Here is a 16,505-nt window from a genome sequence, read left to right as displayed (position 1 = left end):
TAAGTCCTGCAGCATCCTCCATTTTCCACTTTTTTTGGGAATGAAAACACGGGAGTATTCCAGGGACTGTTTGTTGGCGCAATATGTCCTGCTTCTAACTGTTCTCTTACAAACTCTCTTAAATGTTCAAGCCGTTCCCTTTTCACAGGCCATTGGTCTACCCAGACCAGCTGGTCACTTTTCCAGACCAGCTTAATCGGTGCTTGGGACGGCTGATCAATGGCCCCTATTGAAAAACCTGGCTGCTTGCAGGAGGAATTTGCATGACTGTGCCAAACTGCCCGAGAACATCCCTCTCCCACAGTGTACATGGAATTGGAGCAACAAAGGGAGCTACTTTGGCTGTTTGTCCCTCTGGTCCCAAGACAGTACTTGGGCACTCTGTCTGGGTCTTTGTGTGCCTCCCACCCCCTGAATGGTTGCAGCTGGGCAAACAGTGGGCCAGTCAAGTGGCCATTTGGAGTCCTTTATGATGGAAACATCAGCTCCTGAGTCCACAAGGCCTGTAAATCTGTGCCCATTAATTTGGCACGTCATGAGTGGCTGTGTGACTGTGATGGCTGCTGCCCAGTAAACTTGTGGCTGTCCTGTGCTGCCAAAGACCCCTGAACCCCGCTCCCTCTCCCCCTCCCCTGCAGGCGATGCACTGTAGAAGGGGATTAGTTGGGCAATTTTCTGTCCCTTTGGAATGAAACAGGGGGGTGAAGGGGTCCAGGCCATTATTAGAATCTCACTATGAGAATCTGAGTCTATCACTCCAGGCAGCACAAATAAACCCATTTTGGTAGTGGAGGACCTTCCAATCAGCAGTGCGTGTACCCCTGGGCTAAGGGGACCCCAACGCCCAGTCGGGATTAGCGCTACCTCAGTGGAAGTTATGAAGACTGTGTCCCTGTTGGATAAGTCCAGCCCAGCGCTGGCTGGGGTGGGGGGGCACAAAGCGCTGGCTGAGGTGGAGGGGCACAAATTGCCAGCCCGTTCCCCTGTGTCGCATTTGTTTGCTGCATTGGGGTGTGCAACAACACCCCTCGCCTCCAGTTTTTTGGCACCCTCCTTGATTTTGGGTGCTTGTGGGGTGCCACTGCTAAGGGTCTCCTAGGACAATCTCTTTGAAAGTGGTCGGGGGCACCACAGGTGTAACAACCACTTCTGGGTCTGGCTCCCTCCTGTGCTCTTAATTGGGCAGTCAGTGCTACTGCCAATAAATCAGTCTGATGTGCCATTGAGCCAACCCCTTGACAGGCACGAACCAGTTCTGCAATGCTACAGCTCTCCCTTTTGGGAAGGGTCTGCAGAACTCTTTTACAGTCAGGGTTCGCATTCTCGAAAGCCAGTTGCCTGCTAAGTATTTCTCTGGCTTCCTCGTTTTCAATCTGCCTATCTAAGGCAGATTGCAGCTGAACCAAGAATTGGGTGTATGGTTCTGTTGGGCCCTGCATTATTTTTGTAAATGATAAATTGGTGTCTCGGTCTGATGTAGGTAATTTCCTCATAGCTCACATTGCATGTTTAGCTATAACCTCATATACTTCCCTATTGTACCCAGTTTGAGAGTCTATTGAATGGTAATTACCCTCCCTGGTGAGTTGATGTGCTGTTACACCTGCCTGTGGGTCATTGGCATAAGCAGAGCAATTCTCCCTAAAATCGGTCAGCCACACGTTGTATTGCGTGTTATTAAGACTTATTTTTAGTAGGGTCCTCCAATCATGTGGCATAAAAATATAGGTGGAACTCAGTGTCTCTAAAAATGCAAGGGTGTTAGGTGAGGACACGCCAGTTTCCCTTATTAGTTGTCTCAATTCATTTGTTAGTTCTTGTGGTAAAGGTTGGAATCGACGGTTCTGATGTGGGCCAATAACGATGGGGCACGCGTTGATTGCTTGCATGTCTCCCACTTGTAATGCCTCCTCTCTACACAAACCCCACCTATCAACCGGTCCCTCCCCGTTTGCTACCTCGCTCCCTCCCAACAGAACCATCCCGGATTCCTCCTCCTCATCCCCCATTCCTCCCCCCCTGTGGCCCCAGTGAACCCCGTTCCCTGTGGGGGGGTGGTGGTGGGCGGTGGAGGCAGCAGGGGACAGGGTTACCTCCCCCTTTGTGCCTATGGGTGGGATGGGGCAGCGCTGGGGTCGGGAGAGACGGGTCAGTTTCCAGTCCATGTGGCGGGCAGGATGGTGGCACCCACCCCGGGGCACGTGGCTGGCGATCATCCACGGTGCAGGGTGGCAAATATGCTGGGTTACCCCCCCATCGCTGTTATGGGGCCCTCTGCGCTGGTCCCATGGGCTGGGATCTCACATCACAGGCCCTGTCCCCTCCCACCGACCTGCATCCCCTTGGCTCCCGGTTCCTGACCCGAAACTTAAGTCACGAACAGCTCCTCTCCCTCCCCCCGCTGGACTTTGTGTGTTTGAGTTCCTACGCCTAAAAGTCAGGCTGTTGCCAGCAGTGTGAGTGGGGGTGTGTGTTGGCGTTGGATGCATGTGTTGTCCATTTGTGTGCTCTGCTTAGTGCAGACATTATGACTTGCCAGGCTGGAAAAGCATTGTTAGCTTGGGGGTCTCCCCCCTGGGCTTTCAGTTTTATAAGGTTTCCTATTTTGTCCCATATTTCTATGTGAAGGGCTTCAACTAATGGCAGTTCAGGGACAGCTGCCTTAATAAAGCGTACAAGCTCTGTTAGTTCAGCCCTCGTGACTTGTATGTGACATGGTTTTAGCAGGATACCCAGTGCATCTGCGTCCTGTGATATCTCAGTGGAGAAAAAATGTCCCATTTTACCTTTAAGTCTCGGCGCTGTAGACGTGCGCTGCTGGAAAGTCTTTGTCTATTTGCTGGCTTCTCCTGGTTCTCGGTCCGTGTGGTTAGGCTGCGGCGTCTCGGCGTTGATGGCGGCGGTGCAGTTTCTCGGCGTCGGCGGCAGGGCTCCTCGGCGCGGGGCGTCTGCGGCTTTCGGCAGTGGTGGCGGCTGGGGCTGGCAGCGGCTGCAAGCGGCGGCAGGTGAGCGTGGGCGAGGGCTGCGGCAGCACGGAGCTGCAGCAGTTTCGCTTTGGTGGATGCTGGACCCCGGTCCGCTGTCTTTGGCTGCCTGCTGTTCCGATCTCTCGGCTTCTTTTCTTCTTTCTTCTTTTCTTCTTGTTCCTGTGCACTTTTCCTGATATTTTTTCAAGCTCACTAAACTAAGATTACGTTTCTCAGACTCTGCTGAGACAACGGCTTAAAGACGTCTCTGGTTTTTTTCGGTGAAAGATCCCCGCATCGGATTAATCGATGCGATAACCGGAATCTACCGACGAATTTCCTGATTCAGGGTAATCTAAACTGACCTAATAAAGGTTCAAGCCCCAAGTACGGGCGCCACATGTAGGGTGGCACGTGTCTTTATGTAATAAAGAAAATACACGCTCTCTGTGAGGTGGTAAAACAAAGAGGTTTATTTCAAATTCAGTGCTACTTTTATCCCTTAAACCCATGTGACTTCCTTTGCCAAGAGGGTTGTCTATATCGGCACATGGTCCCTCGGGCACTCTCGCCCTGGTACATTCCCTCGTACCTTAGACACACCCCCTACAGACAATCATGGATCTCCCAGACCTAAAAGGACTGAAATCAGCTCCTTTGATCCTGGAGAGGGGATTTCTGGTCTGGCATCACAAAGGTCAGACAGTGAATACTTTGACCAGGAACAGGAATGGAGGGTCCCTGCCTTCAGCCAGGAGGAGGAAAGGGATGACTGGGCCTACTGGATTGTGAGGGTTCAATAGCCTGGCACAGCAGATCCACGGAGGTGTAAAGCTTTAGTAGACACTGGTGCACAGGGCACACTGATGGCATCGAGGCACAGGAGTGCAGAACCCATCGGGATCTCTGGACTGACAGGGGGATGCCAGGAGCTGTCTGTATTAGAGGCTGAAGTGAGTTTCACAGGGCACAAGTGGGAAAAGCACCCCATTGTGATTGGCCCAGAGGCCCTCTGGATCCTTGGCATCGATTACCTCAGGAGGGGGTACATCAAGGACCTCTCAGCGGGGTTAGACAGAATGAGAGGCCCACAGGCCTGTCCAAAGGGGCCTCCAGAGGGTCCCCATCCATGGGTTTGGTGAACATTTTCTGTGTGACGGGATGTCAACGCAATGGTGTGACAATGCAGTGATGTGGCATCACCATGATGTCACAATGCCCCATGGGTGTATTCAGCCGCTCACTGGGACACCAGCTATTGTGCCTCGAGCCCGAGGAGACAGTGCGGGATTGCAGCACCAGGAGAGCTCTTGGAAGGGGCTGTGGAGCACTGCTCAGGATCACAGCACCACAAGAGCTCTTGGAAGGGGCTGTAGAGCACTGCTGTGCAGGAGCTGACGTCTGGGTGACGCCTGGGTGTCCGTGTGTTCGCACCTCGGCCCCAGAGCACTGCACCTGTGAGACTGAGCTACTGAGATGATGGATTTTGACCTGCTGGACTTCCCAATCGGGTTCAGGATCCATGTGAAACCCAGATCCAAGCCTGTCTTCTCCAGGGGAAAGCTGGGGGAAAAGGTAAAGCAAGTAGAAAGGGGTAGATCAGCTCTCCTCTTTGGTGGGGTCCCCATCAGGTAGAGGAGTTCCTGTGCCCACCTGCTCTGCAGGAGCTGCAGCCCTTCAGTCGGACAGGGCTGGGCAGTGGAGGGAAGCTCAAGCTCCCTGGAACGCAGAGAAAAAGGACTTGTCAGTTCTCTGCACTAGTTTCCGGCTCGGTGCACGTGTGTGGCAGGGCCCACACCTGCAGCAGGTGCCTTTGTGTTGGGGTGCCGGGGCAATGCGCCCTCCCGCTCACCCAGCAATGTCAAGCCGGGCTCTGGGGCACCTCTGAGGGGGACTCCAGCCTTGTCCTGCTCACCCTGTTGGTGTATTTGGAGCAGCTTTGCCTTCCCTTCTTGGGGAATGCACACACTGTCCTCCTCCTCCTGCAGCCTGTGCTGCTCATTCCCAGGGCAGAGACTTCCCGGTGGCAGCGTCAGTCGGCACAGCCCTTGGGCCTGCCTAAGCCAAGGAGACTCTTTCCTGCATTCTCCATTGGCTGCATTTGAACGCTGGGCTTGACCTTTTCACTTGAAGGTTCATTTGTGGATGGGTCAGCATTTCTTCCTGGTGGCACAAGATGCCAATTTGCTGGTGAGGTTTGTCTTCTCTCCCCCAGCCCATCACAACCCAACCTGGCCCTGCAGTTTGGCTCTGTGGGTCTCTGTGCCTTCAGAAGAATGGAGAGAAGTGTTGGTCTCCAAAGTACCTTCACCTTTTCACAAGTACCATGTGGCACCTCTTTGCTCCTCTCTCCTGACTCCTTCATACTCTGGAAAATCTCTCTTACAGCTTCAAGGTCCATGTCTTTATTACTCCCTGGATGATCCCTACAGCCACCACTTCAGCTTAGAGTACAACTGCCTGCATGACCCCCACCTGCGGGACTACCACCATCGCAAGGATGTCCTGAAGTTGCTGAGGAGACAGGGCTTGGTCACCCGTGACAATAATGTAGGTTTGGGTGTTGGGCTGATCAAGAACAGCCCTCTCCAAGCGGGTTCCCAGAGCACTTGCTGCAGCTGCCTGCTGTGGGCAGAGGGCAGGGCTGTGGGCTGGTTTCCCTGGGAGCAGAAATGGTGCCAACATCCCCCTGGGAAGTCCCAGCCCTGCTCCTCTCAGGCTGCCCCGCGCTGCCCGTGTGCTGAGGAGGCAGCCGGGGCGAGGCCTGGAGCCGGGGCGAGGAGCCCTGGCCGGGGGGAATCGGGGGCTCTGACACCAGGGGCAGTGGGGGCAATGGTGAGCAGAGGAGCAGCTCCCCTCCCATTGGGGAGGGCAGTTCTGCATGGCTTGACAGTGCCTGGGGGGTTCTGCCCTCATCCCTCCATAGGTGGTTTGCACTGTGAAGGAGTTCAATCAGTACAGGGACTACCTGACCAGGCTCAAGCTACAGGCAGAGGAGATATTGGGACGGCGAGATATATTTTCATGGGCAGAGGAACAACTAACTGCAGCAGAAGCCCAGAAGCTCCAATGTCTGGTCAATATGGTTGCGCACAAAGTGTTTGGGAATCTGATGGTTCCTCGGGATCAGCATGTCACCTTTTTAAGGAGGGCTGCCCGAGGGATCAGAGGGCAGTCTTCTCACATCTGCAGGAAACCAGGGCCTTTTGAGAAACCTCTAAGACGCCAGCAGAAAATAGAAGTGGTGGCCCAAGAGCTTGTAGCGATGGTGTTGGAAGACTTGGGGGACCATCTGGAATCCAGAATTGCTAAGCCAGGGGCAGCAGCCAGACCTGTTGATAGAGGAACCACCCGAGCAGACAAATCCAAGGAAGCTTCAGACAGAGCACGTTTTCACACTTGGCTTGACAAACTCACCCAAGAAGCTGTTAATAGTGCTCGCTACTTCTTGAAATCCTACCTAGCTCTTTGGTTAGAACAACGCCCTGTCTCTGAGTACACTGAAATCCTGGGGCTTCACAGCAAAAAGGTGTCCAAGAAAAAGCTGCAGTCAGGAGTCCCCAGAGCATCTGAACAGCAGAGGCTGGAAGCAACCACAGGAGCAAAGTTGCCTGCCTTAGAACCACAGCAGCGTGCAGAAGGAACTGGCTATGACAAAACCTTGGAGGCTGACATTCTTGCAACAGTGGAGGAGAACTTGGAGAGAGAAATTAATCCAACAGCCTTAGCCAACACTTTGGATATAAAGACCATGGCAAATCGGATTGTTCAGTCTTTATTGGAGCGACTTGGTCAACTTGGGACTGCACCAAACCCCAAAGGGAATTTCCAAGGGCCTGCTGCAAACCCACCCACACCCCAAGGTGGAAATGAGAGAGATGCTGCTGAGGACACCCTCCCCTCTGGGGACCCAGAGTGTCCCCTCCAGCCCGTCCCTCCGGCAGGGCCGAAGCCCCCTGCCCAGGCTGAAGCACGGCACAGAGCTGTGCACCCACAGCCCGTCTGAGGAGAGCGAGGTGTGTGGCAGGAGAGGTGAAGAGCCCCCGGACAGCAAACACAGACCCACACCCTTGTTTTGTCAATAAAGAGTTTGCTGCCAAGGGCTTGCTTGTGCTTCCTTGATGGAGGCCAAACTGTGTATGGGGGTTTTTCATGTTGAAACCTGTCCCATCTTCTTCTGCAGCCTCAGTCTCACTGAGACACAACTTTACAGGGCATCTGAGGGAGGGAGGTGAGGAATGGCCAGCATTTTTGTCTCATGTAACATCCCTCCACTTGCCTTTGCTGTCAGGCAAGTGGAGGGATGGGTCTGTTTGAGGCAGCCTGCCTTTCACCTTGTGTGAAGGACAGTGCTGGTCTTTGCCCTGTGATCCTTTTTCCAGGGTCCTTTCTCAGAGTGAGCTCCCCCAGAAGCTCTGCTCAAATACCTGCTGTTGCTGGGCAGGGCATGGACAGTGGTGTCTCCACGTGGGGACTGCTCTGCCAGGTGTCCTTCGACTCTCGCCTGTCCGGAGGAGGGAGGCAGGGAAAGGGGGGAGGCCCAGAGGCAGGTATTTCCAGCCCTTCAGGATCAGCAGGACTCACCCTCACCTCTGCACAGCAGCACCCCTCTCCCCCAGGCTCCAGGAGTCCTTCCCTCCTGCCTGGCCAAACCAGAGTTCCCTGCCCAGACAGCCAGCACTAGGGAGGGAAATGCTCCCTGCAAGCAGCCAGCTCTGCTCCTGGACAACTTGGCCCCTCAGACCCTCTTCTCAATCAGGTCAGCACTGGAAAATACCAGCAGGCAGAACATCTTCCCTCTGCTGCTCCAGCCCTGCAAGATCACTCTGGATTCTGTTCTGGGTTTTTCTCTTTTTTTCATGCCCTGCCCTGGATTGGAATGGCAAACTCACAGTCCATTTGGGGCAGAATATTGCAACTGCTCATCAGTGTGGTCTGTGAGCAGGGGGGGTTAAACTGGCTGGATGCCGCATGGCAGAGCAGGACCCCCGTCAAGGGCGTGTCCTTTCCCTGTGTGATGGGATAAGGAGCAGCCGGAGGGTTCGGGAAGGCAGCGGAGGGGCCGGGGCGGCTCTGCGGGCACTGCTCTCCCCGCAGGGTGCTGGGCAGGGGCTCGCACGGACCCGCTCCCGGCCGGGGCTGCCTCACCCTGTCTCTGGCTGCAGCCTCGAGACACTCCTGTCTCACTTTTACTGAATCAATGTGGATAAATCTCTAAAGGGGGGTGCCAAGAAGATGGAGCCAGGCTTTTCTCGGTGATGCCAACCACTGGGACATGAGGCAATGGGCAGAAACTGATGCCCAGGAAATTTCACCTGAACATGAGGAAGAACTTTGCTGTGCAGTGACTGAGCACTGGGACAGAGACCAGAGAGGGTGTGCAGTCTCCTCACTGGAGATATTCCAGAACTGTCTGGACTGACCATGTGCTCTGGGACAACCCTGCTGGATCAGGGAGGTGGGACCAGATGCCCCACTGTGGTCCCCTCCAACGTGACCCGTTCTGTGATTCTGTGGGAGCAGGAGCTTGGCCATGCCCGGGCCCTCATCCCAGCCCTGGTGTGTGACCCCAGCCCTGCCCTGAAGGCATTACAGGGAAGATGTCACCAAGCAAGTGGAGTCAGGCACAGTAAATACTCATTCACTGAGTTTGTACAGTTTTGTTGCAACCTTGCTGCTTTCAGGCAGTTTGATGTGTTTTGTTCTAAGAACAGACTCATTTGTATGGGCAGGTTGCTGTTGGTCACATTCTCTTGCTCATGTCTTCAAAGCCACCTTTATATTGGAGCTATTTAGTATAAAACATTCCCTGCACACTTTAAATTGGAGCAGAATCATATTTGCATCCATGAATTTGAGCAAGACCTGTTGGCCATACTTAAGTAAAACAGCAGACCGTGATCTCTCCAACAAGTAAAACTCTGAATATCTTTAATACCAAACTGATAATTTGTTTCAATATTGAGGTAACAGAAGGAAATATATTTGACCAGCCATTCCACCTGTCTATCCCATTTGGGTCCTATGTTTTGTACCAAAGCTTTAAAGTTTTTAAATTTGGCTTCTATTGGTTTATTGTTATCTGTGAGACTGAAAACAATAAAGTCCTTCCAAATCTTCACGCCTGGAGTAACAAGCAATCTCCAGCTGCTCTATTTTCCAAGGTTGCTTCCCTGTTCAAATGTTGTCCCTCTTGGATCAATGCAATCCAAGTGGGGTGGCAGTCAGAGGTTCTGTCGTGTACAGACCACCTGTGTCAGTTGGAGGTTGGCACCTTTTGCTCATGCAAGGACTGCTACTGCTTCCCCTTTGCTCAGCATATTTACAGGGAAAAGGACAAAAGGTCGAAAGGACAAAAAGCTTTAACTGGAATTATTTACTACACAATTACTAGTATTGCACACTTCTTATTAAATAAATTAGAGCTATCTTATCAAACAGAGGTATCCACAGTGTATGTGTATAGTATTTTGGCAAATATGTTGAGAAACACTGGTCTCCAATGTTTTGTCAGTCACCTTAACTCACATGACTTAAAAGGTGTTAGTTCTTACATTGAAATGTTAAAACTTAGCAATATCTACTAAATAAAACATAGCATCTGGTTCTGGCAAAACGAACACATATCTTTCACTTCAACCTTTGTATTTCTGGACAAGTCAGTTTTCTCAATTGCTGGGTTAGGTACTGCACTCTTACACACACTGCAGTTACTAACACAAACCAAATCCCAGTTGGGATCGATATCTTAACAGCAGGATGTAGCATTAGGTTGAAAAAGCCTGTGGCAGTTGGGGACCACCCTTGAAAGTTTACTCATCAGTGATGTTCTCCATCTCTTCTCACTCATTCTAGGACATGTGTAAGGGGGGTACTTTTGAATTAGATGATCAATGGAGCATAGAGGGGTGAGAAAGAAATTATATTAGGATGTGAAACCATCCAGAGTATTGTACAATGTAACTTCATGGCACAAGTTAACTGAAAGGTCCATTGTGCTTTTTAGCAAGTCAACTTGATGTCCCCTATTATCAGAGCTGAGTTCCTCCTTGGCTTGGCCCCATACTGCAAGATAGATACATTTACCCTTGAAACACAATGGTAGAGGTCATACATAGGGGTGAGAAAGATGATGGTGAGAGGAAGATGATGTGGGCAGGGGTTGCTGGCCCCTTGCCCTACAGCAGGGCACGCACAGACTGTTGCTCTCAGGTGATGATCAGGCGGGGTTTGGCTGCCACTCAGGCATCACCTTACACTGCGTCCTGGCCCTACGTGGTGTAATGTGGAGCTGATAAAATGGGGTGTCGGGACTGCTGGGGTGAGCGATGCTCATCCTGCCATCGAGACTGTGTTGCTCTGCAGGGACGCCCGCTAAGGGATGGGCACCGACCAGCTGCTGCAGATCCTGATGGCCCTGGCCTGTCTGTGTGGGTAAGCACAGTTTATTGACTGGAAGCAACCGAGAAAGCAAATGTTTTAATATCCTTTTAGTGTCCCTTTAATTCCCCTTTGTTAGTTAATACTGTAATAAAAGCTGTCCATAGTATTTCCCTTTAATTCCCCTTTTTACTAACTAATATTGTGTTAGAAGTTGTCCGTAATATTGCGTTAAGATCCTTTTTTGATATCCCTTTAGTTCCTTTATACTAATTAATATTGTATTAAAAGCTGTTCTATAGTATTGTTTTAATATCCTTTTTTTGGTATCCCTTTAACTCCCTTTTTTTCCTGGTTACTACTGTATTAAATGCTGTTCATAGTATTGTTTTAATGCCAACCGATAAAGTAGTTATTTTGTATTCTTTTTTGCTTTTGATTCTCTTTGCTAGTTTTTTTTTATTCTCACTGCAATAAAAGATTGTGGTGTTCAAATGCCTGTTGTACCTGTTTTTATTCCAGGCATGTACCCTAACGGCCTGGTACATACATTGGCGCAGTCGCCAGGATGCACGGTGGAATAAACAGTGTTGTGTGGGGAAATTTGTTGGTGGAGTGCTCAGCCAACGAAGCTGTGTCCCTGCATGAGTGGTGGGGGATCTTCAGGTGGAGTGCACGGCCTGTAGAGCCACATCCCCGTGTGAGTTGTGTGAGAAGGGAGATTCTCAGGTGGAGAGCACAGCCTGTGCAGCCACGTCCCTGTGTGGGTGGTGAAACACAGAGTTCAATTAACCCTCTGGGTGTGGGCACTGGGGGTGCCCGTGACTGTGTTTTATATGTTTTGTTGGTTTTTTGCCTGTTTTGAACCAGTTTTTGTTGATTAAGTTACTATATGGGTGACAGTGCCTTTGTTTTATATGCTTTGTTTGTTTTCCGTATATGGGGGGTAGTTCTGAGCAATTAATTATGAATATACCACACTGCTTAAGACCTAGAATTAAGATTTGTCCCTTTTGCAACTGTTCATTATATGTACGACTTCTTTGTAATAACTGCAATAAATATATCTTGGGACCTAGAGGCATCCAGGAGGTAAGGCTAGATTGGACTCTAAATTTCTATTGTATTCAATGTGGAGCTAATCAAAGCCTAGAAGACACTCAGTGGGTTAGGTTTTATTGTTGTTTTATTCAGAGATATGTCTTTTTGAGGATCCGTTCGGAGCTATTATTGTGTGTGTATTCTGTGGTTGGTACAAACACAGACTTTAGATTTGATGTGTATATGTGGTTAGATTTCTTTGTGGTGTAAGAGCCACAGTTTGTGGATTGGTGTGTCTTCTTGTATTTAGCTTGAAATCGTATTTGTGAATTTGTGTATAGGTGTTGTGTCTAGTTTGAAACTGATAACCTTCTGTTGTTATTGTATTTGTTAGTGAGAACGTTCAGTAGATTAAGATGGAGAAGTGGTTAGGAGGGTCGGCCACAGGTGGCAATGAACCCAAGAAAACCACTGCTCCTCCCTGTGAATTAGTAGAATGGGGGCAGGAGCCATGGAATACCTTATGGAATAAATGGGAATCATGTACAAAGACTTCCCCTGAATGCTGGGGACAGCAGATCCTGATGGAGGTATTGCAATACTGGGAGCAGTTTACACGAACCCCTACTACTAAATCAAGCATTTGTCTGGAACATGCCAGACATATGGGGGGTGTGCTGCTCACTGCATGTAAGTTAACTGTGGAAAAATTGCAAAAGGAATTGGAAAAGAACAACAAACTGCAGGAGCAGCTGAATGCTGTAAGAGCCACTCAATTGGTACAACGCCAGGCTTTGCTTGACCTTCAAACTGAAAAGAGCAGGGCAGAAGATAAATGTGTTACTTTAGCTGAGAAATATGCTGAGAGAACTATTCAGCACAGGCAAAGGAAAATAGAACAAAGTGATGGGGGGCCACAGGTGCAGGCTGTAGTCACTGCCCTTCATTGGGACCCAGAGAAGTGGGATGGTAATGTATGGAGTAGCAGTGATGATTCTGATGAAGACGATTCTATAGAAAGTTCAGGGAAGCCATCAACAACAAACGAGTTGACACATGAAGGAAGGGCAGCCCCTGTTGTACAATGGAAGGTTGTGGTGGATAATCAGGGTAACCAAGTGAGAGGATGAGATTGTTGATTTCTCCCCAGAAGACATTAACAATCTTTTATCTAAATATTCTCAGCAACCTGGGGAGTGAGCACAAATGTGGATGGTTCAATTAATGGAGCAAGGGGCTGACTCTGTGACAGTAGATGATGTTGATGCCACAGAGTTTTTTAGGGTTAACTAATGATGTATACATACAAAATGCTCTTTGGCGTTTAAAACAAAGCTGCCCCAGTGCCCCTGTCCCCAGGGATGGCCCTGCCCTGCCCTGGGCCCAGTGCTGGCCCTCAGCAGGATGGCACCTTCCCGCCCCACTGTCCCTCCCTCCCCACCCGCCTCAGAGGCCCCTCTGTGCTGGGACCCCCGTGGGCAGAGATCAAGGACAGGCACTGAGCGGGGGCTCCCGGCACCTGCCACAGCCTCAATTCTCCACTCACCTTTGGGGACATTTCCGGGACACCTTCCATCCTTACAGGCCCCTGACCAGACACAAGAGACCATTGTGGGGCAGCTGGGAAAACATCTCAGCTGAATGACTTGACTGTTTGCCTTGCATTTTCCCCAGGAGCCGGCAGTGACCTGGAAGATTTTCCTTTTACCCATTTCTGCTTCCTGCCTCGTTTGTTGGAACGTTGATTGAGGAGGGGCCCAGGGAGGTGAAGCCGCTCAGGGGGGGCATTTACAGCCCCTGCACCCCAAGGGGATGTGATTGCCCCCACCACAGGGAATTCCCTCACATCCTGGGCACCTCCTCCACTGGGAATTTGCAAGATCTTTCTCAAAGCCATTCCTGTCCTTCCCTCTCTGCACGAGACACCTCCAGAGGCTGAGGACTGCTGCCCCCTTCCCAATCCCGCTGTCCGTGCCCTTATCCCCAGCAAGGAATCCCCAGCTGGACTCCACACCCTCCAATTCCTCACTCCAGGCCCCAGTGTCCGGCATCTTCCTTAATGATGGAGGCCAAGGGATGGAGGGCACCCTGAGCCCGTGACACTGAGCTGAGCGGGGCAGGTGACACACCTGAGGGACGGGATGGCATCCAGGGGGACCTGGACTAGCCAGAGAAATGGTCCCAGAGTGTGGAGAGAGAGATAAGGATAAAAGGTAACACAGAATAAGAATTAGAGAGGAAAACCAGCTGCTGCTTCCCAGACGGCAAAGAGACTCCAGCTGCTGCTTCCTAGCTGGGATAAGGTCACGATGCCCCACAAAGCTCCTCAGGCACCCAGAAACAATTGTAGCACTTCTCATTAAAAACCCTCAAGCTCCAAAATAGCATAAAAGAGAGTTGGAAATGGGGAAAGAATTGGAGGGAGATTTCCATTGAAACTGGATCAACGGAGGGGTTGAACCTGCCTTACTCCCCCTCAGGGACGCCTGTGCTGGGTGGGAAGTGTCAGCTCTGTGTGTTAGTCACTGCTTGGAAGGAGTAGAGCAGGGTTTTGCTTCCTAATGTATTTGTGGATGGGTTTGTGCTTTGCTTTGCTTTAACAACAATTTTAACGTTGTTTGAAGTGTGTTTTTGCAGCCAGGCCCTGTCCCTGACCACCACGAACCTTTAACTGTGCCAATTTGTATTAATAGTGTTATTCCAGAGACTGTTGGAGGGAGTCCTTTGGTTGATGCCAGAGTAACTCGTGGAAATATCCACTGAGGGGTTTTCCCTTTTGCTGTGATGTGTCAGACCCCGAAAATGGGTTTCCCCCCACCTGGTGGATCGGTTTGGTGGAGGGCTCCTGGGCGGAATATGGGACAGACTAGATCGGACTGACTGGGTTTTGTTTTTCACAGGAGAGATGTGATGTCACAGGAAGGATGTGATGTCACAGGAGAGATGTGATGTCACAGGAAGGATGTGATGTCACATGGGAGCTGTGATGTCACAGGAAGGATGTGATGTCACAGGGGACAATGTAACATCACAAGGATGATATGATATCAAAGGAGAGATGTGATGTCATATGATGGATGTGACATCATAGGGGAGATGTGATGTCATGGGGAGCTCTGATGTCACTGGATGGATGAGATGTCACAGGGCAGTTGTGATGTCATATGATGGATGTGACATCATAGCGGAGATGTGATGTCACAGGGAGGATGTGATGTCACAGAGGAGCTGTGATGTCATAGGAGTAGTGTGATGTCACAGAGGAGGATGTGTTGTCACAGGAAAGATGTGATGTCACAGGGCAGGTGTGATATCAGAGGGAGGTGTGATGTCATAGGAGGCAAGTGATGTCATACAATGGTTGTGATGTCATAGGGGAAGGTATGATGTCACGGGAAGGGCATGATGTCACAAGGAGGATGTGATGTCACAGGGAAGGTATGATGTCATAGGGGAGCTGTGATGTCACAAGGATTATGTGATATCACAGGAGATATGTGATGTCATAGGAGGGGACATGACATCACAGGGATGATATGATATTGCAGGGGAGCTGTGATGTCATATGATGGATATGACGTCATAGGGGAGATATGTGATGTCACAACAAGGATGTGATGTCACAGGGGAGGTATGATGTCATGTGATGGAAGTGACATCATAGGGAATATGTGATGTCAAAGAAGAATGCATGTCACAGGGGATCTCTGATGTTGTAGGGCAGATGGGTTGTCAAGGTAAGGATGTGATGGCACAGGAAGGATGTAATGTCACAGGGCAGGTGTGATGTCATAGGGGAGCTGTGATGTCACAGGGAGGATATGATATCCCCTGTGTATCTTCTAGGCTTTGATTAGCTCCACATCAAATACAATAGAAATTTAGAGTCCAATCTAGCCTTACCTCCTGGATGCCTCTAGGTCCCAAGATATATTTATTGCAGTTATTACAAAGAAGTCGTACATATAATGAACAGTTGCAAAAGGGACAAATCTTAATTCTAGGTCTTAAGCAGTGTGGTATATTCATAATTAATTGCTCAGAACTACCTCCCATATACGAAAAACAAACAAAGCATATAAAACAAAGGCACTGTCACCCATATAGTAACTTAATCAACAAAAACTGGTTCAAAACAGGCAAAAAACCAACAAAACATATAAAACACAGTCACGGGCACCCCCAGTGCCCACACCCAGAGGGTTAATTGAACTCTGTGTTTCACCACCCACACAGGGACGTGGCTGCACAGGCTGTGCTCTCCACCTGAGAATCTCCCTTCTCACACAACTCACACGGGGATGTGGCTCTACAGGCTGTGAACTCCACCTGAAGATCCCTCCACCACTCATGCAGGGACACAGCTTCGTTGGCTGAGCACTCCACCAACAAATTTCCCCACACAACACTGTTTATTCCACCGTGCATCCTGCCGACTGCGCCAATGTATGTACCAGTCCGTTAGGATACATGCCCGGAATAAAAACAGGTACAACAGGCATTTGAACACCACAAAAAAATCTTTTATTGGAGTGCCATCACGTCCTTGTTGTGACATCAAGGCTCCTCTATGATGTCACACCTACCCTGTGACATCACATCCTTCCTGTGACATCCATCCTTCCCTTGACATCACATCCCTTGTGATATCATATCATGCCTGTGACATCATGTGCTCCCCGTGACATCACATCATCCCGGTGACATCACATGTCCCCTATGGCATCACACCTGCCCTGTGACATCACATCTCCCCTATGATGTCACATCCATCATATGACATCACAGCTCCTCTGTGACATCACAATCATCATATAACATAACATCTCTCCTGTGATATCGTATCATCCCCGTGACATCACATCCTTCCTGTGACATCACACCTCCCCTATGATGTCACAACCACCATATGACATCACATCTCTCCTGTGATATTATATCATCCCTGTGACATCACGTGCTTCCCTGTGACGTCACAGCTAACAGGGAGTTAGTAAAACTTTAGTTTCAGTTATTGCTGAATGTTTTAGTGACTGTTTTACCAATGATGGATCATGGCAGGATGGAAGTTCATCCTGGGTAACTCTTCATCAAGCAATCAGGATATTGAAAGGGGAA

General features: G+C 50.1%; 1 protein-coding gene across 1 annotated transcript; it reads left to right on the top strand.

The window, feature by feature from the left end:
* Positions 1 to 4,213: 4,213 nt before the first annotated feature.
* On the top strand, positions 4,214 to 7,066 carry LOC135423754 (uncharacterized). The gene is made up of 3 exons (XM_064674301.1): positions 4,214 to 4,541; positions 5,355 to 5,516; positions 5,893 to 7,066. Exons 1-3 carry the CDS (start codon positions 4,443 to 4,445, stop codon positions 6,970 to 6,972), a joined length of 1,341 nt encoding a protein of 446 aa, XP_064530371.1. The 5' UTR covers positions 4,214 to 4,442; the 3' UTR covers positions 6,973 to 7,066.
* Positions 7,067 to 16,505: the final 9,439 nt, after the last annotated feature.

The sequence above is a fragment of the Pseudopipra pipra genome, chromosome 17 (genome assembly GCF_036250125.1).
Source record: "Pseudopipra pipra isolate bDixPip1 chromosome 17, bDixPip1.hap1, whole genome shotgun sequence".
Lineage (NCBI taxonomy): Eukaryota > Metazoa > Chordata > Aves > Passeriformes > Pipridae > Pseudopipra > Pseudopipra pipra.
The sequence above is the reverse complement of the archived record's forward strand: the minus strand, read 5'-3'. Positions and strand labels throughout refer to the sequence as shown.